General features: G+C 43.2%; 1 protein-coding gene across 2 annotated transcripts in view; it reads left to right on the top strand.

Annotated features, from left to right (window-relative positions):
* GPR132 (G protein-coupled receptor 132) overlaps nt 1-10,488 on the top strand; it is a 77,081-nt gene extending 66,593 nt beyond the window's left edge. For both annotated transcript variants that reach the window (XM_032691088.1, XM_032691087.1), the window contains one exon: nt 8,112-10,488. In XM_032691088.1, coding sequence (XP_032546979.1) covers nt 8,136-9,236 — 1,101 coding nt within the window. In that variant the 5' untranslated portion in view covers nt 8,112-8,135 and the 3' untranslated portion in view covers nt 9,237-10,488. The remainder of the gene's footprint in view (nt 1-8,111) is intronic.
* Nucleotides 10,489-25,302: the final 14,814 nt, after the last annotated feature.

The raw sequence follows: 25,302 nt of genomic DNA, 5'->3' as shown, positions 1-25,302 counted from the left end.
CCTAAGTAGCTGCTGGGGAAATCCTAAAGTCTAAGGATAACAGAGCACTATTTTTTAAGGGGTAGACCTGTGGATTTTGACATAAGTCTTGGTGCTTCTTTCTTCTTCTGCTTGAAGTCAGATTTTCCTTAAATCTGGCAATTAGACGCACTCAGCTCTAGCTCCTTGTCTTGTTAAAACAGCCTGCTTCCCAACACCCCAGCCTGCTCTTTTAGGAGTCCAGAGGAGTATTCATCCATGTGTAAGCCCTCACTGCCAAATCTGCAGATATTTGGCTGTGCTTTGGCATCCATGAGCACTCTGGTGCAGGAGAAAGCGTCTGTGCATGGGAGTCACACTTCTCACCTCCTTTTTCCAAGATTTTGTAGTTCCAGCAGGAGCCAGTAAGAAAGTTTGGCCAATTAGGTTTCCAAATGAGCCACTTAATTAACAGAAGCCCTATACAAATAGCCCCCATCAACAAGGCTACCAGTTAAGCTGTGACAGCTTTAGGAAGTCATTGAACAGGAGTGCCTGATGGCTTTGTGTGTGAAAGTGTGAGGAAGAGGGTGTGAAGCAGAGCTGCTCTCAGCTACTCACTTTCACTGCCTCTGCTCCAAAACCTGTGCTTTCCTCAGCCTTTTGACTTGACAAGCTTTATAGTCTAGCCTCACATGTATGAGAGCTTTTCCGGGGTTCCTGGTGGCCCTTCTGGCCATGAAACTGTTCCTCTGGCTCCAAGATCCTTTCCAGACAAGGTAGTAGGTACCAGGAAGTAAACGTCCCCTGCAACAGCTGCTCTCTGATGGTCTCAGGGAGGACTGAGAAACTTTGCTGCGTCTAAAAGTCTCAAAATTATGAGTCACAGCCTTTGAATCATGAGACTGGAGAAAAAAGTCCACTGGTACGGGTGGATTTTGGGGTCTATTTTTCATCTGTGAACTTCCCCTATGTGCAGTGTATGACATTTGAGTAGTTTTACCAGCTTTTAGATATGTTTAATGAGACAGTTTTAAACCCTGTATCAGGATCTTCTGTTACATCTTTCTCCAAACCACCTGGCATGCTCTCTCCTCTGCAGTCCCTCTCCAGGTAGTGTGACATGGCACTAGGAGACACAGTTTAGGGAAGGATCACTATTTTAAACTGAGTCCCTTGTCAACCTTGAATTATGACAGTTCCGCTTATTGATACCACAGCTGCTTATTTTAGCAAACTAGCACATTTACCACTATTGTGGGATTTGCAGATTGTGGAAAGGAGGAAGTGGATCTATGTAAAAACACCTCCACAGAGGCATTTAAAAATCTATAGTTTCAAAAAGTTCAAATCTATGAACAGAGTATCATGAGACAAATCAAACCTCTTCCTCTCATCAGAAATGATTGCTGAGCTCCCCTCCTGAAAGGTAATTGGTTAATATCCTCTCTTGCTTAACAAATATCTTCTCTATTTTTGTAAGACTGCTTGTATCTGCAGTATAGAGTTAAGTATTAAGGCTGTATAACTAATCCCAAGGTCTTGCTGCTTCCTGACAGTAGTTATTTTTAGCCTACAAATGCCCCATGATTCGTTTTAACCAGCACTAGTCAAGAGAGGGGTTACCTGCTTCACCACAGTGAAGGAAAGATATTTTAAGATGGAGTTGTGCTCAGGCTGAATTCCCAGTAGAGACCCGTAATTTAAAAACAGCCTTTTTTCTCTACAGACTTTTGAAACCATATAGTTTGAAAATTATATACTCATATATTACATTCAAACTTGAAACAATGTTTTTGAAAATACTTACTTTTATGTTCAGATTTCAAATTATATAACTTCAAGTCCTACCGTCTTGTGTGTCTCAGTAAAGCAGGGTAATTAAGTGGAGCCATTGCTGGTTTTCCCTTTTTATGCTGAGATTTTCTTATAGGAGTGACTTCATCTATTAATTTGTCTATTAATAATGGAAAAAAAAAATAAAGATGTTCACTGACTTGCTGGGACCATGGGTTACAATCTATTTTTATCCACAAAGATACCATAAACATTTTTCCTACTTTCAAGAACAGCAGAGCAAATAATCCATGGCAATTTCTTATTTTGTATTCAAGTTAAGAGACACAAAAGCTAGGGGCTGGAAAGTGTAATACTTCATAAAGCTTACAGGCAGGTAAAGTAAGTTCTGCACAAAAAGGAGAAGCCCTGGTTGAGACAAGGAGTGATTTTGCTGGTGATGGGTGTTGTAGGTGGCATATCTGCCACATCTGGGCAGTTCCAGTACCACATACTACCAAGGAAAGCACACAAAACCCTTCAAGAGAAGCTCAGATTCTGTTCCTCTGAAGGCTGATTTATGCTTTAAGACACACAGGTTGTTTTCATCTACAACTATTGGGGACAGAAAGGAAGGTGTGAAGAGAAGGTTTATTTTAATCCTAACCATCACTGCACTTATTTTAAATTGTTCTTAATATCACGTAAATACCTCAAAACATTCAGTTCTAAGAATAATCTTTGGCAAACTAATAGAAAAAGAAAATTTTATGAAATAAAGCACTTTGCTCATGTAATTGTACTCATGTTATGGATTTCATTGGGTTTTTTCTATGCTGTCCCTCTGTATCTCATGTGAGTTAATCCATAGACTTTCAACCAGTCTCTGTTCAACTATGGTTTTTTTTTTTTACTTCTCCCTTCTTTGTAATGGTATCTGTAATTTTCCTTTTTATTTTTTCTAAAAGGGGTTATTTTTATCACTCCTACTTCTCTGTTGGAAATTTAAACAGTTTTACACGAGCAGCTCATAGACAAATAAAGAAAAAATAGGCAAAATAAAGCCTTTTGCTTTCCCGCTTGCTTTCACTTCCCTTTTTACACTTCAGTGTTACTAAAAAGACTTTTCTTGGGAGAGAATTAATGCAACTGGCCCAAATGAGCAGCAGGAACCACCAGTTAAGTCACTGCAGGGTCAGGTGAGCTACTGGTCATGAAAAAGGAAGGGAGAAAAAAAGATGGCAGACGGGTTGTAAGTCTGGTGTGGCTGTGATGTGAAACCACATCCTCACAGCATCCCAGGCTCCTGATTTCATTGCCCATGAGGTGTGTAAGGCACTGCTGTAGGATAGTTCAATGCTCCCTGATGCTGGGTAGAGGAGAGGACAAATGACCATCGCACAGGCTCTCCTGCACATCAGTGCCATGTTTTGGTCCCTGTCCACAATATAGAAGATCTGTTCTAGACCAGACACCAGTTTGGCATTTGAAATCTGCCACTTCCTAGGAAAGCCAGAGAAAGAACATCTCTCCATTCCTCCTGGTAAATCTGGGCCACCTGCCATGAGGAATGCAAGGTGACTGGATCAAAGAGGAGATGAGGAAAGGGCAGTCAATCACACTCTGGTTTCATAGCCCTGCTTAGTGGGTTTGCAGCAAGACACTTCTGCTGCTTTCTCACCACGCCTCAAGAAAGTGGGTTTTCATCTTGTCATGCCCCTTCCATCCATTCCCTTTATACTTGGGTATCTCCTGGCCTTTCCCAGGGTTTTCTCTTCGTAAGTTCTCAATACATTAGAGGATGTAGGCACTCCATTTTAGGAGTAAGAAACATAATTATCTATTCAACTAACAGTGTAAACATAGCACAGTTACATCAGAAATGCAAGGTTGTAAATAAAGAGCACACACGCAGCACGTCTTCCTTAGCGGATTACCCCACCTCCCAGTGATTTGTGCTCAGGTGCTTCCTGAGCCAGAGTGGATTGTCTGGGAAGATGAGATGTTTTGCACATCCTGAAGGTGACAAATATGCACATGCTGACTGCGGTTTGTCACGTGCAGTGAGTCTGACGGAGCAAGAAGCCTCAGAGTGATGATAAATATATGTTGAGCTGTTGATGTGAAACATGGCCAGGACTTGATATAACACCCAGCTATGGTTGGTGAGACCTAGCAGATAAGGATAAGTCACAGAAAGGTGAAAACAGCTACGTTGGAGAGGCTTAGCTCAACTGAAAGCTTCTGAGCACTGAAGAAACCTAATGCATTGGAGCAGCTTGTATCTCACAAAGGTGTTCTTGGATATTGTTCATCCTTGGCATCACAGCTACACTTGACTCTTTATAAATACCTGAAAATTGCTGGATGTGATAAATCTTTTAAGTTCTGCTGTTCTAATCAAAATTACTCATCACAAATATTAGCAGAAAATGGTGCATGGATTTTTCAGCTCTGTAATTATTATTATTTTTCATTTGAATTAAGATCTGAGATGCAGGTTAGACTAGACACCACAGAGGAAGCCAAGAACTCAGAATCAAGTGTGAATCCAGTAAGCTCTAAAGGCTTGAGAAAAAGATAACAATGTGTATTCAGTTGAAGGGGGGTGTAGAGGCCCAGAGAAGTTGACTTTAGTCAAGGAGTGGGTTGTAGTGGTGTTTTCTTCCCCGTAACCGTGAGTCATCACAATGTCACTGGGAGAAATTTCATAAATTATCTGCTGAGTGCTGCTTTGTGATCTTCAGTTTGAGAAGGAAATCCCTCTGCAGGCTTGGAGAACTTAGCAGAGACAAGTAAAGCTCAGAACTGGGGCTGCATGCAGTGTCCAGTGGCAGAGAGGTAAGAGTAGGTGAGGGAGTGGAGGAAGTGGATGGTCTCCTCTCCTTGTTCCTGATGTGGGGCTGGGACATAGAGCATTCCTGCTGGGAAGGATACATGCTCCCAAGCTGACAGGCCAGAGCTCCAGGAGAGTCATTCAGCACATGCTTTTTTTCTATGAGTGTAAATCCACACCTACAGCTGCACTGTGCCAGCCAAGGCATTGCTCCTGGCAGCTGACAGTCTTATAAAGATGAAGGTCTCTTCAGCTCAGCCCCAGCTCTGTGATTAGTCCATATGCCAAACACCAAGGGAAAAAAGTATGCTCCGTGCAGGTAGCTAAGAAAGTCACAGGCATCTCTTTCCTGAGGCTCTCTCCCAGGTGCTGAGCATAGGAAGGAGACTTGGAGCAGAGTGAGAGGGAAGGAGGTGAAGGAAAGAAGCAAGAGACACAAACATTGGGAGCATGTGTCTACAGAACTCTTCTACCACTTCCTTCCTGCCCTGCACCATCAGCTGCCCCGGTAGAAGCCGTGCAGAAAGGAGAATATTCAGAAAAACACAGGGTCAAAAGAAGTGTGCAAAGCCCAGAGTGAGGGGAGGAGAGAGAAACTCAACCAGTCCTGAAGGTGTTTTTGTTAAGTTGCTCTGAGTAGACAAGCTGATGAGTAACTGAGATGGTGTGTGACTTCTGCCATGTCCCTGCCCTGGCTGTCCCCATCTTCCTGCCCCATGAGCTGTATTCACCTGCTGTGCTTTATCATAGAAGGGGAGGTCTCCAAGACTCTCTGTGGTGCAGAGGTGTAGAGCAGCTCTGGTGTGCAGCTGAACAGCAACTCTCACATTGGTCAGGCACGTCTGAGTCGAGGACAAGCTCTTGTATATCAGTTCCTAGGTGAAGTCTGGGCAGAGAACCACTGATGACCCTGAAATCAAACACCCTTTTTATACCCTCTACACAGCAGTTTGGGAGGTGGCCTATAGAAAACCCTTCCTCCTACACCATGGGTGGCAGATGCTCAGAGGCAGCAAAAAACTCAAGTCACCATCAGCCTTGATCTCAACCATTGCTTTTGTAAGTTAACACCAGCTCTCACTTTCACTGCTAGGAAATGAGGGAAGTAACTGCACCCTCTGACATACAACCTGGCAGCAGCCCTGCTGAGTACTGTGATGTCTTCCCCACACAGCAGTGAGGATTCTCTTCTACACTGATTCTTAAGATGAGACAATAGTGGATCCAAATTTTTTTGAAGGCATGAATATATCTAAATTACTCTACAACTTCATATTCACCTACCTTACTTTTGTAGGCTGAGGTCCATGTGAGATTTTGGATGCAGTGACACATGGCATGAGAAATGTTGGGGCTTTTAGCAACTAAAATATGATTGTAGAATGGGGAACTAGCAGATAGGAGAGGGATGGTTTTGTGTCCAGGGACAAAACTTCAGATCCCCCTTGAGAGAGCTTCAACATACCCACCAGACTCCAGTTCAGTTCTCAGAGGTGGAGGGATGCAACCCTCTAGAAAGATACTTTGGCCCAATCGGTGCAGCAACCACCAGCCTGTCAACACAAGAGTGGAGAAAGATTTACTGTGGGGAAGTGGAAGACAGTCTCAGAGGGGGGTCACACCCTCCACTGTACTTCTATGCTCACAGCACTTTCTCAGTTCCTCTGTCTGAGGAGGTGCCTTTCAAACATCCCCAGCTCAGGGAACAGCTTGTTCTGCTGCTGGTGTTGGGGGCGGCAGGTACCACTGGCCTCTGCCCTCTTGCTTGCCAGGACATCTTCAAAACTGACTGCATCGGGGTACTTGATGGAAGTGAACATCTCTGAACATGGGACAGGAGATCCTCTCTTGGTGTCCATGGCTGTGGCCAGTACTGTGCTGCTGTGAGGGTCTTGCAGCTCAATGCAACCTGTGTCCGTTTTCTCACACTGTTCTCATCATCTGGTAACCAAACTAAGTCAGGGGACCTGATTGCCCTTCAGGCTCTAGGGATCTTGCAAGGCAGGTGCCCTGTGAAGCATTCAGGGTTGACCTGTTTGTGCCACCACAGGGACTGCTCTTGCCCACATGGAGGGGAAGAGATGCAGGAGACAATCCCACTGCACTGGGAGCAAACCGCTTTCCCTTGGTCTGCTTGAGGTGGGCCCAAACAAGCAATAAATAAATGTTCACAGGCTGCTAAAAGCTTCTCCCCTGCATGAACTCAGGGTTAAAAAAATTGCACACACATAGTGTGGACTGTGAAAGCTCGTGTGCCTCCTCTGTCTGAAGGGACTGTTTCTGCCAACATATCTCCTTGTGGAGTTAGCAGGATTTAGTTACCCTGGAGTAGGTGTCCACCCATAAGAGAATCCCCAAAATATTAAGCCAGATAAGACCTCTTTTTATCAAGAATGTTATACAGTGGACACCTTCAACTCATAAATAGAGCAAAATACAATTTTTAAGGGCACACACCACCATCACAGCGCACCCACCTCCATATTTCTCTATTCCCTTGGAGAATACTTCTGCACGGAAATCATCCTACATCTTTGCAAGAAATGCTGCCCCTAGCACTGCTTAACACAACCCAAATGCCACATCTGCTTTTGTGTATGGTCATCTTGAAAAGGTGGAGATTTTTGTAACCACTCCTGTTCAAAGAGCACCAAATTTCTTTGCCTCCATCTCTTAAACATGTATATTCTTCTCTTTGGTCTTGTCTACATCCTCTAATTGCCCTTATTTCCTGTTGTTTTCCAGAGGTATCAAACAGATGTGGTTGGCAGTTTCACTGACTTTCTGTCATGGGTGTAGTATCGTACTATGAATTTGTCTTCTTCAGCTGTTGTTCTTTAAGAGGAGGGAGGAGAGAAGTGTGAATTAGACAGACCTGACCCACTATGTTGCAAGTGTGGAGGCACACACCAGTGGCCAGATTCTGGTTTCTGTATACCAGGTAGTCTCTGACACAACAGCACAGTTGGACTCAATGATCTTAGAGCTCTTTTCCAACCTTAACGATTCTATGATTCTGTGAACTACCATCACCCACTTTAGATGATTCCCCCACCTGAGTGGGGGAATGTTACATGATAAATGTTACCTTCATTTGGAAGTCTGCCTCTGAAATCTCTGAATTTTTTGTTATTCAGTTAAAAAAAAATAAAATAATTGAAAACTAAAGCCCTCAATTTACTCTGGGAATTGTCTTTAGTAATTGATCAGCAGCTCAGTCTTATTTATGAGGCATGGTTTAGGAACAGCCCATGAAACCCTGTTTTAATAGACAGACACCCTTTTTAACAAAATGAAATTTCTTGTAGTCAAGAAAATCCTTGTGGAAAACAGCACTTTTTCCTGGAAGTAAATCAGACCTGACTCCCAGGGGGTCTGCACAGAAGACCAGCAGGACTTGGAAAACTTGCCTTAGATGCTTCCTCAAGCATCCCACTTGCTCCCCTGACATGTCAAGTGGGCACCTACAGGGCCATAACCTTTACTGACACATTTTTAAGTGATACAATGCTAACTTTCCACCTTGTCTTCTCATTCTCAGGAAACACCAGCTGGAATAAGAATAATGGAAGACTGCCTAGACACAGAAAATAACTCCACTTGCCCAGGAATTCCCTACGAAGAGAGCCAGCCACTTCTGGTTGCTGTTTACAGCATCGTTTTTGCCATAGGCCTTCCAGCAAATTGCTTAACCTCCCTGCTTACACTGGTACAAATCCAAAGGAATAAAATAATTGCCATCTACATTTTCAGTTTGTCATTGTGTGAGCTGATGTATATAAGTACCTTGCCTCTCTGGATTATCTATGTGCAAAACAGGCACAGATGGACCATGGGTGACACTGCTTGCAAAATAACAGGATTCATCTTTTTCTGCAATATATACATCAGCATTCTGCTTTTGTGCTGCATTTCTCTGGATCGTTACGTGGCACTGGTGTATCCCCTGGAATCAAGGGGGAGAAGAGGACAGAAAAAGGCCATCATAATAGTCTGTTTTCTTTTTGCTGTGGTTGCAGTAATCCACACTCCAGTATTTTACATGGAAGATGAGCAAAACCACACAAATAGAACCTGCTTTGAGACTGTGCCCCTTGGCATAAAATTGGCTTCTTTCAGCTTTGCTAGATTCCTATTTGGATTTGCCATACCCTTCACAATCCTCATTTTCACAAACTACAAAATTTTTCAAATTACAAAAAGTAGCAGCAGCTTGACTTGTCACCAAAAAGCCAAAGTGAAATATCTGGCTATTGCCATTATTGTAATTTTCCTGATCTGCTTTGCTCCCTACCATGTGGTACTCATAATAAGAGCCATACACTTTATGTTTAATCAGAATTGCCCGTGTCCATTTGAAAGGAAGATATATTCGATTTTTACAATGTTTCTGTGTTTAGGCACTGCAAATGGTGTTGCTGATCCAATCATCTACGTGCTGGTTAGTGAAAACATCAGAAGAGATTGTTACAGGAGCCTGAGGAGATGGAGATTGAACTCATCCAAGCTAAATTCATCCATTAATCACAAGACTGAGAGCAGAAAATCAAAAATACAAGAAGAATCAGGGGAAGAAGGGCAAAGGGAAGAAAACAAAGAACTAACAGATTCGCCCAACACTCAAAAGACCTGTACTAGTGGCAGAGACCAAGAAGGTGGTAGCTAGCAGGTAGATGTTGAAACAAATAAGAAGTTCCCAATGCCAGCTGCAGGCTGCAGACTGTAGGACACAAGTATTTCCATGCTGACATCACCTTGCATGTCCTGCATGGGTCAGCAACTCCTCGAGGACACTACGGGAGCAATAATTCTTATTTCTTCTGTTTGCCTCCTACAATAAACTTTGCCCACCAGTATCATCGGTGAAAATATTGATTTGCTAAGGATATGTGGAATAAACCAAGTAATTTACTTTGACTCAAACTGAAATCTTAAAAGTTTATTATTTGGACTGATTCCTTTGCTCACATGAGGTAAAATCAGGTTTATCATCTGAGCAAAAAAAAAAAAAACCAACCCACTGCTGAGGAGAACAACGTGTCTTTCCTATGGTTGACATTTTTGCTTCTTGAGGAGGTACATGTTCAGAGTCTCATAAACGCACTCTGCCGTTACTGTTTGTGGTTAACCAGTGGAAAATATTAAGAATGAGTAAGTCTTTCAACGAGAGCCTTGAAAATGTTTCCCATAGTTCTGTATGCATTGCACATTCTGGGGGAATTAGAGGGCAAAACAGTGGCCTGGTAACACAGAATGACAGTACTGCTGCTGCATGAGTCAAGATCCCGCACTGTCCTGAAATTCTTAAAATGTACAATTCTAATGCCTGACGGCTTACAATTAGTAAATTTTACTTGTTTTGCAGCCAAACCTAGAATGAACTGACACATATAGAAAACTTAGACATTTCCAAGTGGAGTCAGGGACTCTTTTATGCCATCTCTGAACATTTGTTGAGCTTGTGTTTCATTTCTGAATAAGCTAACACTGTCTATAAAAGAGCCAAGTGCCTTACTGACATGGAAGGGCTGGCAGCCTGGAGAGCAGAGTCCTTTCTCCCCATAGCTGGGAACTCCCTTGGACATGCTGGAGGTGCACACAGGAGACCACCCTGCAGCAAATTTCTTATTGATGCTACCACTCTTACTACTAATAACTTACTGATAGTAGTTCCCTGTGCCTTCAAACCAGAATTTAAAAATTAAGAATTGTACAAATATGGCAATAAATGCTTCTTCATATTTTTATGTAATCCAACAGACAAAGATCATGAGTCAATCTGAGTACGAGTTTGTAAAGTGTTTCACAGCATCATTTTGTTTCATCTTTAATTTTGTATTTCTGTGATATTTTAAAACTGTTATTTGTTCAGATTTTTTAATTGAACTAGTATTAGCCAATGTTAATATTAATGTAAATACATTTTTTTTAATATATTAAAATTGCCATTGATATTTCTATATATTATGTTTTATTCTTATACTTGTTTGGGAAGAAATATTGTGCCAAAATGATATTTCTTCAATTCATTATATTTATTACATATTTCTTTTTTTATTACCATTATTTAATTGCTCCTCTAGTATCTACATATGAAATGTTTTTTCCTCAAAAGTAGCTCACATAATACTAAATTGGAAAAATGTGAAGTTCTGTTGAGATGGTAATCAACAAATTCTGTGTTTCTATTTTCATATACATCCCAGAAATCAAATTCTCTGAGGTATCAAGAAGAGATCAGAATATCAGAATATCTGTAACTTTGCTGAAAATCAAACTTTCAGCAGCAGCTGAATACAGCCCCCACACTGGTGACACATTTCTGAAGACGCAAATGCAAACTGCCCCAGCCTCAGGATTTTCATAGCCTGAATGTAAACTCTGATGAATAATATCAGTGAATTTAGAAGAAACCAGAGGAACAGGCTTCTGAACTACTTGAAATGGATGCAAATTAGATATTGACCTCAATGAATTTAAAAATCTCTCTGATGTTTTTCCTCTGATAAATAGTGAGTGTCTAGAAAGGTGATTGTCCCAGTCTACCCTGCACTTGTGCGGCCTCAGCTCAAGCCTTTTGTTGCAGTTTTCAGATCCACGATACAAGAAGGAAATAAAGCTATCAGAGAGTGTCCAAAGGGGGGCTACAGAGACAGTGAAGGGTCTAGAGGGGAAGTTGTAGGAGCAGTGACTGAGGTCACTTGATCTGTTCAGCCCACAGGAGAATGAGGGGAGAATGGGAAGCAGAGGGGCAAGTACCGATCTCTTGTCTCTGGTGACCAGTGATAGGACCCAAGACGAAAGCATGAGGTTGTGTCAGGGGAGGTTTAGGCTGGATATTAGAAAAAGATTCTTCACCCAGAGGGTGCTTGGGCACTGGAACAGGCTTCCCAGGGCAATGGTCATGGCCCCAAGCCTGACAGAACTCAAGGAGCATTTGGGCAATGCCCTCAGGCATGTGGTGTGACTATTGGGGATGGTCCTGCACAGGGCCAGGAGCTGGACTTAATGATCTTTGTGGGTCCTTTCCCACACAAGATATTATGTAATTCTATGAACCAGCATTAGAGCTCAGTGCCATAGATGCAAGGGACAGGGATTATCAGGATCTGATGCAACAGTTGTAATTCTTTTGCCTCACTGAAGTTACATGCTGTTCTAAATTACTATATCATTATCATCTTCTCTTAAAGAAAATCATTGGAATTTCTTTGTTCAGACACACTCTGAACCAAAAGCCTCAGAAGTGGCAAAGACCCATGCAGTCTGATCTAACTTGGAAATTTACCCAGATAATCTCCAGAGGTGCTTTCCAAATAATTCTGTGACAGATTACTGAAAGTATTAGAGGCCAGGTATCAAGCAATATATCCACATGGAAGAACTACCAATCCTGACTTCTTTGGATAAACAGAAAAGCAGCTTTACAGCTGAGAGAGGACATATAGAAATGCTATTTTGTGTTGTTAAAATATCCCATCAGACAAACTTGATGTTTCTTATCCGATAAATTAAAGCACGTGATCTGGTTTGTCAGACAGTATCTGACTGTGCCACGCAGGCAAAGAAAAGGTCTCAGCACTGGGACACATGTAAGAGACTCAGCAAGGGGCACTACTCATGTCAGAGCAGATCTAAGGGGTAGACTGACTGTGTGGGTCTTTCCACCCTTTCCTCTTGCAGAGACATCACCCTGCAGTGGGTCTGCAGGGACTGCTTCATGCTGTGAAGAAAGGCTCACTTGCTACATCAGATCTGAATCTCAACACAGCTATTCGGATCCGTGCACAACCTACTCACTCAGGCTATAGGATGACTTGGAGAGTGTACAGAACGAAATCTAGGCTCTGCCTCCCAGTTTGGTCTTTACATGGCCAGGTCTTCACACATCAGACTCAGAGCAGGTGAGCTGCTCATCGGTGTACGGGGTTGAGATTAGAAAATTTCACTCTCTTTTGTATTCAGCATTTACTCAAGTATAACTTCCGTCATTTAAAGAAGAGAGGGCTACTGAATAAATAAAACATGATTTTATTTTTACATGTGTCTCAGACATTCATAATGTGCCTGAGAGATAAGTGGATTGCTGATTATTTTAAGTATGACTGTAAAGCGTGAAGTGAATAATTTCTGGCTATGAACTAGAGCTGGCCAAACTAGTTTTTGCAGACGATATATCTGATCTGTTTGCTTATTCATCAATTTCTGCTGTTTCTAAAGACGCAATTTTTTATGTAAATGTTTGGGGTAAGTCACTTACAAAACTCTATTTCTGACTAAGAAATACTTTCTGTATTAAATTTTCTGTAAATAATGTTCTGTCTTAAATTTTGCTTCAAGAGGATAGTTACACAAAACAGGCAAAACCCGACATGAATTTACTCAGACTCTATGTGTGATACAGTTTCATCTGCAGTTGGTGACCTTGTAGCTGGTCTCATTTAGTTCCTGCTCTCATGTACAACCCCATATCGAATCTTTGTTGGGTACTGAGTGATGAAACCTAACTCAAAAATATTTCAAAAATATCCAAAATCTAATCGCTTTTCTTTGTGAGCATATTATCATTCTACAGCTCACACTGTGGGACACGTCTTTTAGGAAACTTCCCCTATGTAGTGAAATGATGACAAAGTTCCCTGACAGGTTGGAATGCCTGTCTTATTTCCAAACCAGCACAAACCAAAGGCAGCAAATAAGGGTGGAGGGATTGCATCGGAGGGATTGCATCAGAGGGATGCAATCCTTTTTTTAACCTCCTCGGTGTGCAGGGAGGCATACAGCTGTCAGCATCCCCAAAGTGGGATCTCCCAGTATGTCTTCTGCAACCAACTTATAGAGGATGTGATACCTATCAGTCCTCTGCCTTCTGAGGTGGTTTTCACTCCTCTGCACTCCCTCTTTCCCTGCAAAATGAACCTTTGCACAGGAGAGGGCGCTTATATTTGCAGCAGGGGGATGTAGCATGGCCTCACGATTCAATCTTCAAGTGACAAGAATATGAAGCACAAAATGAGAAATCTGTTATCCCAAATGGGACTAATGCTTACATCGTGGCAATAGATGTTAGTAGCTGCCATCATGAGCTATTGGTAAGAAAGGGTAGGACGCTCAATTCATTATGTATCATGTGTAATTCGCATCATGGATAACTGCTAGGATTTTACTCTCTTACTCCATCCCATAAGAAATGCTCTGAGGTAAGGAAGCAAAAAGTAGCCTTGCAGACAGACAGAAAGTCTGCTGAGGAGAGATGATAAGGTCTGTGGTAAGAATTGTATGAAATATCACATGAATATTGTCTACAAGAGCAAGCTCTCAGTACACCAAGAAATGATCCATCCTGTTTGGTAGCCTCAGTCTGTGACAGGGCCTGTGCATTTCAGCCCTTGATCACAGAGCATTCCCTCTATGTTCAAAGGTCTGTCTCGAGATATTTTGTGGAGGGTGATGAAGAATCAAAGAGAAGAGAGATACTGTGGGAAAAAGGTGCTGTGTGATAAACAAAGTCCTGAAAAGCCTTGTAAACCTGAAGTCGCAGATGTTCTGTTCAAATATGCAAATATCCATGTTCAGAAAGCTACTTAGAAATGCAGCAGCCTGTATCACAGTTCCCCATCTGTAAAATGTGACACTTCTTCCCTTGAGCATTGTCTGGCTTCTCAGTTTAAAATACCAGCCCTTGTAGGAGATACTAGAAAGAGTGAGCAGGTGTGTGGTATGCATATTCAGAGCTTATTGCAATGGAGCAGTGAAGAGCATGGAGGCAAATATAAGGTATTAAAGCACAAATTCTAATGGGTCAGCACTTTCAGAGTCAGATTCAAAGTACTTTCTTTGCTTCTATTTATTCTGGGACACCAGAAAAAAATTATGCAGACTTTCATTTTAACTTCGTGTCTCCTTCTGGTAACATGGGCAATAGACCCTTGGGGACTTTGCTGGGATTTTCTTCACTGGGATGTTTTGGTGTTTGGAGGTGTTTTGTTGTTTCCAAAATATGAGTGATACTGATCTACAGAGTTGACTTCCAAACTGGAAACTATCAGGGCCAAGTAGTCTTAAGGGTCCTAGTACCTGTCTGGGTACAGGACTGAAGACATCAGTAACACTAATGGCATTTGCTATTGCACTACTGTACACAATAGGCCCCCAGCAAAAATCTTCAACATCCTCAGTTCTTGGAGACCTATCCAAGTGGACTCTGCCTCTCTAGCTCTTCCCTTCCTGGCACTATTTTCATAGATTAGGAAGCACTTTCTTAGCACCAGATTTCTGGGATGAGTCTCTGACAATGTGAGTTTGATACGCTTGAGACAACAGAACTATTCTTATTTATTTGAGCTTATCTATTTGATTAATTTGGGGGAAGGGGTTGCCTTACTTACATATGGTTGAGAAGACTAGGCTCGCACTACCCACTACAGCTAGTTTTTATTATTATATGCTTGACATTTATAGGTGGTTAGACAATATGTTTAATAAAGGATATTTAATGAGGTGTTATTAAAAAATCCTGCAATTCTCCATTTAGTTGCACGTACAGTTTCTGTCTACCTCTAATTCTTTTGTTCAACTCTTCCCTAAAATAAGGCTTAGGAAAATGGACAGTCCTCAGCTCTCAGTGGAATGGTACAGTTCGCTGCACCGCTGGCAGTGACTGTTCTGTCCTAAGGGAACAAATGCACAAGCCTCAAACTAAACTCAGGACTGGACACAGCAATATGCAGAAGGGAAGAAAAATGTACATTAAACAACAAGGGAACTCAGGAGTATCACTGACTTCTTGTTGTCTTGACCTGCGGGAATGGCCCATCGACAAAAGTCAAGAGATTCCAGGCAGGTCAAGAACAAATCTCAAGTTTCTGTCAGAAACAAAGGGGCAAATGAGGAACTTCCTCTGTACACAGGGGTGTGAAGCAGATACAGGCAAACTGTAATGTCATAAAGATTTGATGGGAAACTAAAGGTCAGAAGGCCACCTCAGTATCCACAAAATCAGAATTAAAAGTCATTTTGTAACTCAGCACGGGGCTTTCCCTAATGAGTGGCTGAGTGGACCCTGCTTGCTTTTTTAAAGGATGAGTCATTCCCTCTTCTGACCAGAAATATTCCCCTCTCATGAGAAGGGAGAAGCTGGAAATTATAATAAATATTTTTCTTTTTGTTTTCTTAGCATTCAGTTTCAGATACTAGAACCAGTAAAATTCCAAGATGATAAATAACAATGTACAAGGGAAAATCCCAGAAAATAATCTTTTTTTTTTTTTTTTAACTCTGGAGATACTGAAACTCATTACAAATAAATCACCGTGAAGTTAAACTAAAGCTGTGAAAACAGACCTCCTCCTCCTCCTCCCTGAAGGCTGTGAAAAATTTTATGTGAATCTGTTTTGCTGGACCATACTTTCAGATCATAATGACTTCAAACCTCCAGAATTTGGAGAGTCTGGGGGTTTTTTAAGGTAGAAATGTAGCTTCAGTATATTATACAATGTAAAGCAATATTAATATATAATCCTGACCTGTCCATCCTTCAGTATCATATCTAATTGACTAGCACGAAAAAAAGCTTTTTGAAAGCAACATATCACTGAAATATTCAACGTAACAGTCATGTATGGGTTGCAAGTCTACTGCCTTTATTGTGAACCACGAAGAAGTTTCATCTCAGAAATTACACTGAGAGGTTAATTTCCCCTTTCTATATTCCAGATTTGTTTAGGATAAATTTCTTTGTGTTTTCCAGTGTAATTCAAGTCCTGATCTCTTTCAGGTCACGGGATGATGTTTTTCCAGGGGTTTCGTGTAGTCACAAGAGGGCACCAGACTCTACCCTATTTCTCCTTCTGGGCATGGTGGACTTCACAGTAGAAGAAAAAACATGAATAACGCTCATATCTCTTAAGTTCACATCCTGTAATCATAAGTTTGTAAGACTTCGTGCTGCTCAGTAGAACAGTCCGTACAGATGTGTGTGTGTGCGCTGTTGATTGCTGCTGAGCCAGACACAAGACCGGGTTATAATATTTATCCAAATATGGCAGAAACACTCAACCTTTTCCAAATGATGGCTACAAACAGGATGAAAAAGAAGAAGTAAAAAACCAAAAAAAAACCAGAATTGAAAACAAGCAGGAAAGTCATGGGGAGAAAAAGAGAGAGACAATTCCCTTGCACTAAAATAAAAAATGGAGGATGATAGAAGTTGCCAGGATGCGCCCGTGATTCCCTGGAGAGCATGTACGTGGCAGAAGGCAAAGAGATCATCTAAGACATTCAGCTGAGGAGCCCCATGCAGTATTTAAACACCCAGCAAATTGTGAACAACCCTTTGATGAGCCCCACTTTGCCTCCCTGCCTCAGAAAACCACTCTCCACATCATCCTGCACCACTGCTCATTGCAGCTCTGGTGACTTTATCCCAAGTCTACTGGCATTTGGTGCTATCTGTAAATAACGCCAATCAAAGTATTATTCCATTAACAACAGACATGTTGAAATGATTGTTGGGAAACCACTGGCTACTGATAGACCACCAGAAGACATGAGCTAACATTCCTTTACTGCTACAAAAGTCAAAGCTGTCATTCCCATCAAGGTGCAGGACCAGAGCAGAGAACAAGACCAGCTCAAAGACTGCTATTTGTGTTCATACTCATGTTTCTAATTGGGTTAACCCTTTAACCTGACAAGGTACACACAGGCTTTAGTAATCATTCTCTTAGGAAAAAACAGTGTTAAAAAAAAATCACATTTTTAATATGCCTTTTCAAGCCTTCATTTACCTAATTCTTATCAATATTTTCTGATACCTTCAATAAATTATAATTGCTATGTTGCTACTATATTTTAGAATATATTTTTTCTTATAGACTACGCAATTCTACTAAGCCAACATCAAATCAACATCAGTAATAATTTGTGGATACAGTACATTTTCCATTTAACCTATGGACTCACCAAACTCTCCAGTAAAATTTGGACACAATCCAAACACTCCAACAAGTCATCACAGCCTTCGTCTTCTCTTCAAGGAGCACAGAGGGTCATTTTAACTTGTAGATAAAGCATTAATTTCTATAACCAGCATAATTTTCTTACTGACGCTTAATTTTATTCTCCTTACTATTTATGATGGATCTAAAGAAAATCACATTTCTGGTTTGGAAAATGTAAAACAACTAATGCTGTCAACAGCTTGTTACTGAAGTCTGAACTACCAGAACTGTTACTGCATATTAACCTCAGTGTTCTTATTCTTCTGCTTTTCCCCCCCTAGATTCCATGGTCCAAATGCTTACCAACTTTAAGGCAAGCTTAAAAATAAACAACTGACCTCTATAATCTTAAAAGTTTTGTTAGCTTTAACTGTGCTTTTGAATTATAACTCTCCGGTTTGCCATGACTGCAGAAAATAGTTTCCCATTGGTATTGTAATTTTCAAGGATACGGCTTCCAGGAACAGCACGGTGCCTTCCAAAAGGCTGGTTTCAAGAGCAAAACACTGTAATATCAAAAGATGCAGAACAGCAAAGGTGCAAGCTGCAAATCTGGCCTAAAAGATCTGAAAGCCACGCTCTAATGTATGTTCAAGGATATATGAAAAAGGAATTATTCATTAACTTCTTCAGCTTGCAACTGCTTCGGGCTATTTTGTTCTTACAGTATCTGCAGTTTCAAAGGAAGGTAGAGCTGATGGGGGAGAAAAGATCTTCACATGCCCAGCACAAACACATTCATCAGAAACAGACTAACTCCCGAGGTGAAAATATGGTACTTAGCTGGATGCAAAGAAAGGAATACCTTGTGTAGTGACAGGCTGCACATGGGTTTTGAGCCTGTGGGTGCTACTTAATAGTAGATGCTTAGTTGCTATAGCAACTGTCATAGCCTATGGTATTTATGCTTAGATATGGAACACATATTTTAAGCAGCACCAGATAACATGGTACTCAAGTGTCCAAAATGTATGTTTAAAAGAAAAGCCCTATTAAGAAGTAGGCATGTTCCTCTAGTTATTAAAAATCCTTTTAAGGCAGCACTTTTGCAACAACAAAACAATCCCTCATCGTCCCTCACAAACACAAACCAGAACTACCATGATGATCCAGGAGAGGGCTTAGAAGCCTTAAAATAAAACCCCAAACATCGTTCAGCACTTCAAAATCCATCTTTGCTGATTGCTGGTACATAATCTGGAGATTTTTGCTGTTTGGTTCAGTGCATGGGGCTCTGTCACTGGAGGTTCCCATTGCCCTTAACTTGGTATCATCCAGGCTTTCTTCCTCCCGCCCTCTACAACACCAGCTCTTGGCCCCTGCCTGCCAGGGCACGTACACAGTATTGTGGTGTCACAAATGGAATTTCCCAAGTGTACTTCGTAGCCCCTTTGGTTTTATAGCTTTGCATCTCACCCACCATGTAGAATCCCTTCTCTGAACTGTCTGGCAACTCTAAATCTTGCTGAAAACACTTTTTTAATTTTTATTTTGTCACATCCTGCTGGTTTAGGAGCATAAACAAATAGAGTAACAGGAGGGCACTCTTCCTTTCAGGTTCTTTCCACTGTAAGAGGAAACTGATGGTCAGTGATTTCAACACCTACCTGCACATGAGGGATAACTCCAACACAATACTTCAGCCAGGCAGGCTAAGAAAGTTTGTGGACTAGAACAAGCTTAACAGCTTCCCTGTGCCCTGTTTCCACTCTATTTCCTGCAGTCAAAACATACTAATACCACTTCTTAGCAATTTATTATGAGTTCCATAAAGTTACTCGCTGGCTTGGGTAAACACAACAGTGCTGCTTTTAGCTCACAGAGTATCTTAGTCTGTACAAGTTCTTACAAAGAACTCGTTTCTTGGCTCATGTCACCCCTAATCCCCCTGGCCTCCTAGTAGATAGATCAGATACCCACAGCCATAAAACCTAAGGTCTGAGGCTGGTGGCCTGAGGCAGGCAGATTTCTGCCTAAGAAGGGATTTGCTTTGCCATTGTTGTGCTGACAGCCACACACCCCCTTCCCATCACCTGCCTGCTACTGCTCTTCAGCTTCTCGCCAGCACAAACACCCAGCTGAGCCAATACTGCCATATTCAGACATGTATTAGCTGGTGTGTGGATTAGCTGGTGTGATGAGTGCTCTGACTATGCTATTCTCATTTTTTAAGCCACTAACATTTGATGCCAGCATCATTATCATCCAACATCAGGCTACAGTTAGCCCGCAAATGTTCACTCGCTTGATATGAGCTTTGGTTTGTTTTATAGGCACCAGATGCCTGCTGTTCTTTGTCCAACCCCTCCTGGAAGAGCAAGAGTCCTTTCAGGCTCAGAGCAGTGAAGGAGAAGCTTACCCTCACTGAAGGCTGAACAGAACTTCCAGCCACCTCTGTGGATCCACACATTAACACACTGTAACAAGACAAACATGCTTTCTCTTAAATTCAGTGCACTGTGATTGCAGCGAAGTTGTATCCTGTACCTGGCTTATGGGGCCCAGCTGAGCTGCTACTACAGGCTTATTTCTTAGGAAACAGCCACATTTAATTACCCTCCTTAGCCTTTCTTCCATCTGCCTCTGGATTTTTTAGGCTAGCTCTGCTGCAGGAATGTGCTTGCCTGCAGAAGCACTCAGGACTGTTTCATAATGCTGCCTATCTCAGAGGTAATCAGAATTTGCCAGGTTGGGCTTAAAAGAAATGGCACATTTAGGAGTGGGCCTCCTGCCCTACACTGGAGCCAAATTAAAAAGACAAACATATCTTAAATGCTTTAATCAAACAATAATTATGAGAGAAACAATACAGACTCAGAGCAAGTCCACGTTGTCTTTAGCAGGCAGAGGCAAGCAAGCTCCGTCCCCGTTCTGAACCAGTGGGATCACAGCCAAAAAACTCTTCCAAACCACATGCAGTTGTGCCTGTAAAGCACAGAGCTTGAGCTAACACACCTTGTCTCCCAGTTAGAGTCGCTAGCCAGAGCACAGCACTGCGCTGACGACAGCTCACAGCTTCCAGCTCAGGGCTGAGTCATGTCTGGTTCTTTTTTTTTTTTTTTTTGTCTTTCAGAAGCGCACTTTCAGCCCCGCTCCTGGACACTGAGTTTGTGTTACTTTCTGAGGTTTTATTAGCACTATCCAACTCAAAACCAGCCTTCTCGTCACAGCCGATGTGCGAAAGTCTGGCCAGCACAGCAGGGGCTGAGCAGCCCTCAGAAAGGAGCAGCAAAGCTCCCGACGCATCAAGCGCAGCCCAGCACAGACTTGTCCAGAAGGGAAGGAAGGGGGCTGGGACGGAGGGAGGGAGCAGTGGCTGCTTTCCAACGAGCATGGCACGCAGGTCACACCACCCTGTACCAGCCACCGCCGGAGGAAGGGGTTGGCCAGGGCTCCCGGCAGCGCAGGCGGGCTGTGGGATGGGGAGAGCCAGAGCTGGCTGCCAGCACAGCTCCCGCAGCCGCTGATGCTCCGCTCCGAGGAGGTGGCGCGGCTGGAGCCTGTGCGCACAAGCAGCGCTCACAGATTGGAGCCAGGCCCGTCCTTCATCCCTGCGGAGCACCAGCCAACAGCTGCCCAGCCAAGGGAAGGGGCCGAGGGCAGCAGCTCCACTCGAAACAGTCCTCCAGCTCAATGAAGCCCCACCACGTGCTGAGGATCGATCTGCACCTTGGACCTGCTTGGAGAGGTCAAGGCGATGCCTGTTCCTGTTAAACCAGCCCTGTACCTCCTGTTTCAGGCAAAGAAGAGCATCCCATTCATATTTTATACAGGTTGCCAGTGCTTTTAAATCCCTTTAGAACTGTCACTCGCTCTGAAGGTTTTACTGGGTGTCAGTGGTGACCCGATTTCCTAGGACAGACCTACTGAGCTGGTTTGCATCATTTTCCCAGTCCCCCGTGTTATTCATTTCATCAGCAGGTAGGCTGCTCTGCAGTGTCTCACTAGGTGCAATGCCTCTCAGTTGTCTGGAAGTTTTGGGTTGATACTCTGAATTACCTTCCCATTTAAAAGTTGCCCGACACTTCTAACCAGTAATTCCCTCCTTTCTTTGCTTTTCTTTGTATGCAGTTATTTTCTTCATTTTTCATTTCCCCTGTCAGGTTGTTCTGTAGACATCTCTGTCCAGCATAGCCCCACGCTTTGTCTCTCAAACTTTTGCTTTTGCTTGCAGATTATCTTAGCTGCAAAAGTTTCCCCAGATGAGATAGCTTTCTCAATATATAAATATCTCTTTAGGAAATTACCAGGTTTTCACCTGTTCTTTTTAACTGTGGTGTTAAAATTTCATTTACTGAAACCAGTAGGAGAGTGAAAACTTTTAGAGTGTAGCTAAAATTTGATTATTCTCTTTATTATACTGTGGTTATAATTAAATTAAATTCTTTTTATCTCTAGTTCTATCAGAGATTGTTTGCTCTCTAGTAAATACTTCAGGCTATTTTGTTTTGCATAGGTCTCTCCAGATTTTTCCATTTTGACTTTTTGAGTTTTGTTTCTCCCATATGCGAGGTGTGAGAGTTGTTTTCTCCTGAGAATAATCAAATCTCATCATATCTTGATGAGACACCAATAGTTTCTCAGCTTTTCAACGAAGATGGAGAGCCTTTCACAATTTTTGTTTCACTGGTTTAATCAGAAACATAGATGACGTAGTTCTTAAGCCATAAGACATCCTCTTGTTTCATAAGGTTTTTGGGGGGGAATCCACAAACAAAACAGTCAAGATCCTGTCATTGTAGCTAATCAGAAGGAAAAAAAAAAAAGGGGGGGGAATAAGGAGAGGGGACTTAAGTACTTTACTGTATAGATGATGCTATCACTACAAAGAGCCAAGCAAATGAACTCTTCTGGCAGTGACCCTCCGGGGAACAGCCCTCACACTGCCTCGAGAGGGGCCTCCACTGAGGCTCAAAGGTTCTTGCAGGATTTGTTGTGGGAACACCTATTTGAATTCCTGCCGAGCTAGGGCTGCCAGGGGGCTGGGGGGGGATGGTCAGGCCCTGCTGCTGGCTGTGAGAGGCGGTGGCTTGTGGGGGTGTGCTGAGAGAGAGCCCTAGGTCTGCTCCAGGAAGATGCTGAGAGTGTCTGGAGTGACGACTCCTGGAGTGACTGCGGCAGTCCTGACAAACCAGGGACTGTTTTTAGGAAGGACCGTGCCAGACGGGAATGTGCTTTTTCCAGATATTTTTCACACCAATCATCTTTTGCTTCACAAGTGATTTAGATCTTGCCAGGATTACATCTTGGCTTGACTGCATGTTGGGGGTTAAATTAAGTTTACTTATAGAATATTAGACATTAGTAGTCTAGGGTTAAGTTTAATTGTAACTTGCTTACAGCTTAGCATGAATGGGCCCTGTTCAAAGCCTGGGAACTTTAAATGTACTGTTTGTTAGCATGGAGAGCTAAGCAGGGGAGTAAACAGAGAAAGACTATCTTCAGATAAGGTTGAGGTCCTGAAGGGCCCCAAGCTGGAAGAAAAGAACAATTAAAGGCCTGCTAGAGAATATTGTAATAGAAAAACAAGGAAAAGCAGACCACTATTTTGACTGTCCAGGAGCCACTATGAGGATCTCTAGTTTGAAGTTAATGCAACACCATGTCATGGAGGGGATTTTCAATTTCCAATACGGGAAAACCACCCTGGAGAGCTGTGTGTTACAATGTGAAACCACAGGCATAACAGTGTAAACATCAACCTAGCTACTGATGAAAAACTCAGATCTGTGTGGTGTCAAGGGTGCTGGTATGGAAATATATCCAGGTAGTGCATGCACTCTGTTAAACAACAGCATGCACTGCTGCGAGGAGGGAATACTTACAAAGAGCTTCTTAGATGAACGTTATGATATTCCCAAGGAAACTATGGCCAATAATGTGATCCATAATAATGAAGGACATGGTGTGGTACTGTTACTATAAAGTGACAAATATGTGTTAAGAGTATATATATTGCATGTGGAAACTTCAGTTCCTTGCTGCAAGTCTGGGTACCATGGTAGAAAACACCTAAATGTTTGTCACTTAGAGACTTTTAAAGAAATACCTGAGTCGAGTGAAAGCCTAATGCTAAGACTGGTTGTAGTTGAGAATCTTAATTGATTCATCAGATCCAAAGCCATGTTTCGTGCTTTGATGTTATGCCTTTATTTCCCAAGTGAAATCCTTATTAAAGGACAGGGGCTAAGAAAAAATAAAATATAAAAAAACCCCAAAGCAAATCACACTACCAACACTAAAAATCAACAGCACCAAACCTACCAGGGTTCAAAAAGCATGTGGACAACACTCTCAGACACATGGTGTGATTCTTCGGGTTGTCCTGTGCAGGGCCAGGGAGCTGTCACTTCAAAAATCCTTGTGGATCCCTTCCGACTCAGGACATTCAATGACGAGCTGGGCAGAGCACGAGAATCTCTTTGTGGTATTGTTCCTGCACAGTTTTGATCATGTTTTTGCACCAGGATGCCATAAGCGCGGTGCCAAGAACCGTAAATAAACAAGGGCAAATACTGCGCTTTGAAACCTGTCTCGTCCCAAAGGCAGATCTTGCTTTGCCATGGAAATGCTATTTCCTCCTGCTTTATCACACCAAGCTACAGCTCTGCCGTTTCCCAGCCTTTTCTACGAGACCTCAGCTCCAAAGCCTCGCTGATGTCCCCGCTCTCGCTGTCTATCCCACCCTTTCTCCATTTCCCTCCCCTCCCCGCCGCGCCCCGGGGGCGGGAGGCGGCAGCTGCCGCCTCTGCGGCAGCCGCGGGCTGGGCCAGCCCCCCCTCCTTCCCTCTGGCAGCTCTGGAGCAGCCGGCACGTAGCTGCTCTGCCGGGAGAGCGACCGGGAGACGCTGGGGCGGCCTAAGTGGTTGCAGATGTGCAGCTGCACCGGGCTGGGGTCACAGCGGCGCGCAGGGCTCGGGGAGAGGGAGGGTTTGCTCAGCGAGGCAGCGGCAGCTCTGGGGACAGAATCACAGAAGCGATTAGGTTGGAAAAGACCTCACAGGTACTCGAGACCAACCTATGACCGAACACCACCATGTCAAACAGACCTGGCGCTAACTGCCGTGTCCAGTCTTTCCTTAAACACTTTCAGGGACATGACTCCACCACCTCCGTGGGCAGCCTGTTCCAGTGTCTAATCACTCTTGCTGTGAAGAGATTATTCCTAATGTCCAACCGAAACCTCCCCTAGCACAGTTTAAGGCTATGTCCTCTCATGCTGTCACTGCTTACCCGGGAGAAGAGACCGACCCCCAACCAGGTACAATCTCCTGTCAGGGAGTTATAGAGTGATAAGGTCACCCCAGAGCCGCCTTTTTTGCAGGCTAAACACCCCCCAGCTCCCTCAGCTGCTCCTCATAAGATTTGTGCTCCAGACTCTTCAACAGCTCCATTGCCCTTCTCTGGGCCTGCTCCAGTACCTCAGTGTCCTTCCTGGACTGAGGGGGCCAGAAGTGGACAGCGGGATGAACATTGCCCTTGTCCTGCCGGCCACACTATTTTTGATACAAGCCAGGATGCCACTGGCCTTCTTGGCCCACCTGGGCTGGTATTCGGACAGCGGCTCCCTGCGGTGTGCGAGGCGTCACCCCCTCCCCAAGGACGCGGGTTCCCGGCTGTGACTGCGAGACCCGAGGTCGAGTGACCGGGCCCGAACAGGAAACGCCACAGGCCTTGCTAATGGAGTCCTGAGGCCCCCTGACATCCCGGCGGGGAGCAGCGCCGGGGGCT

This window comes from Chiroxiphia lanceolata, chromosome 6 (assembly GCF_009829145.1).
Source record: "Chiroxiphia lanceolata isolate bChiLan1 chromosome 6, bChiLan1.pri, whole genome shotgun sequence".
Classification (NCBI taxonomy): domain Eukaryota; kingdom Metazoa; phylum Chordata; class Aves; order Passeriformes; family Pipridae; genus Chiroxiphia; species Chiroxiphia lanceolata.
This window is presented reverse-complemented; position numbering and strand designations above follow the sequence as displayed.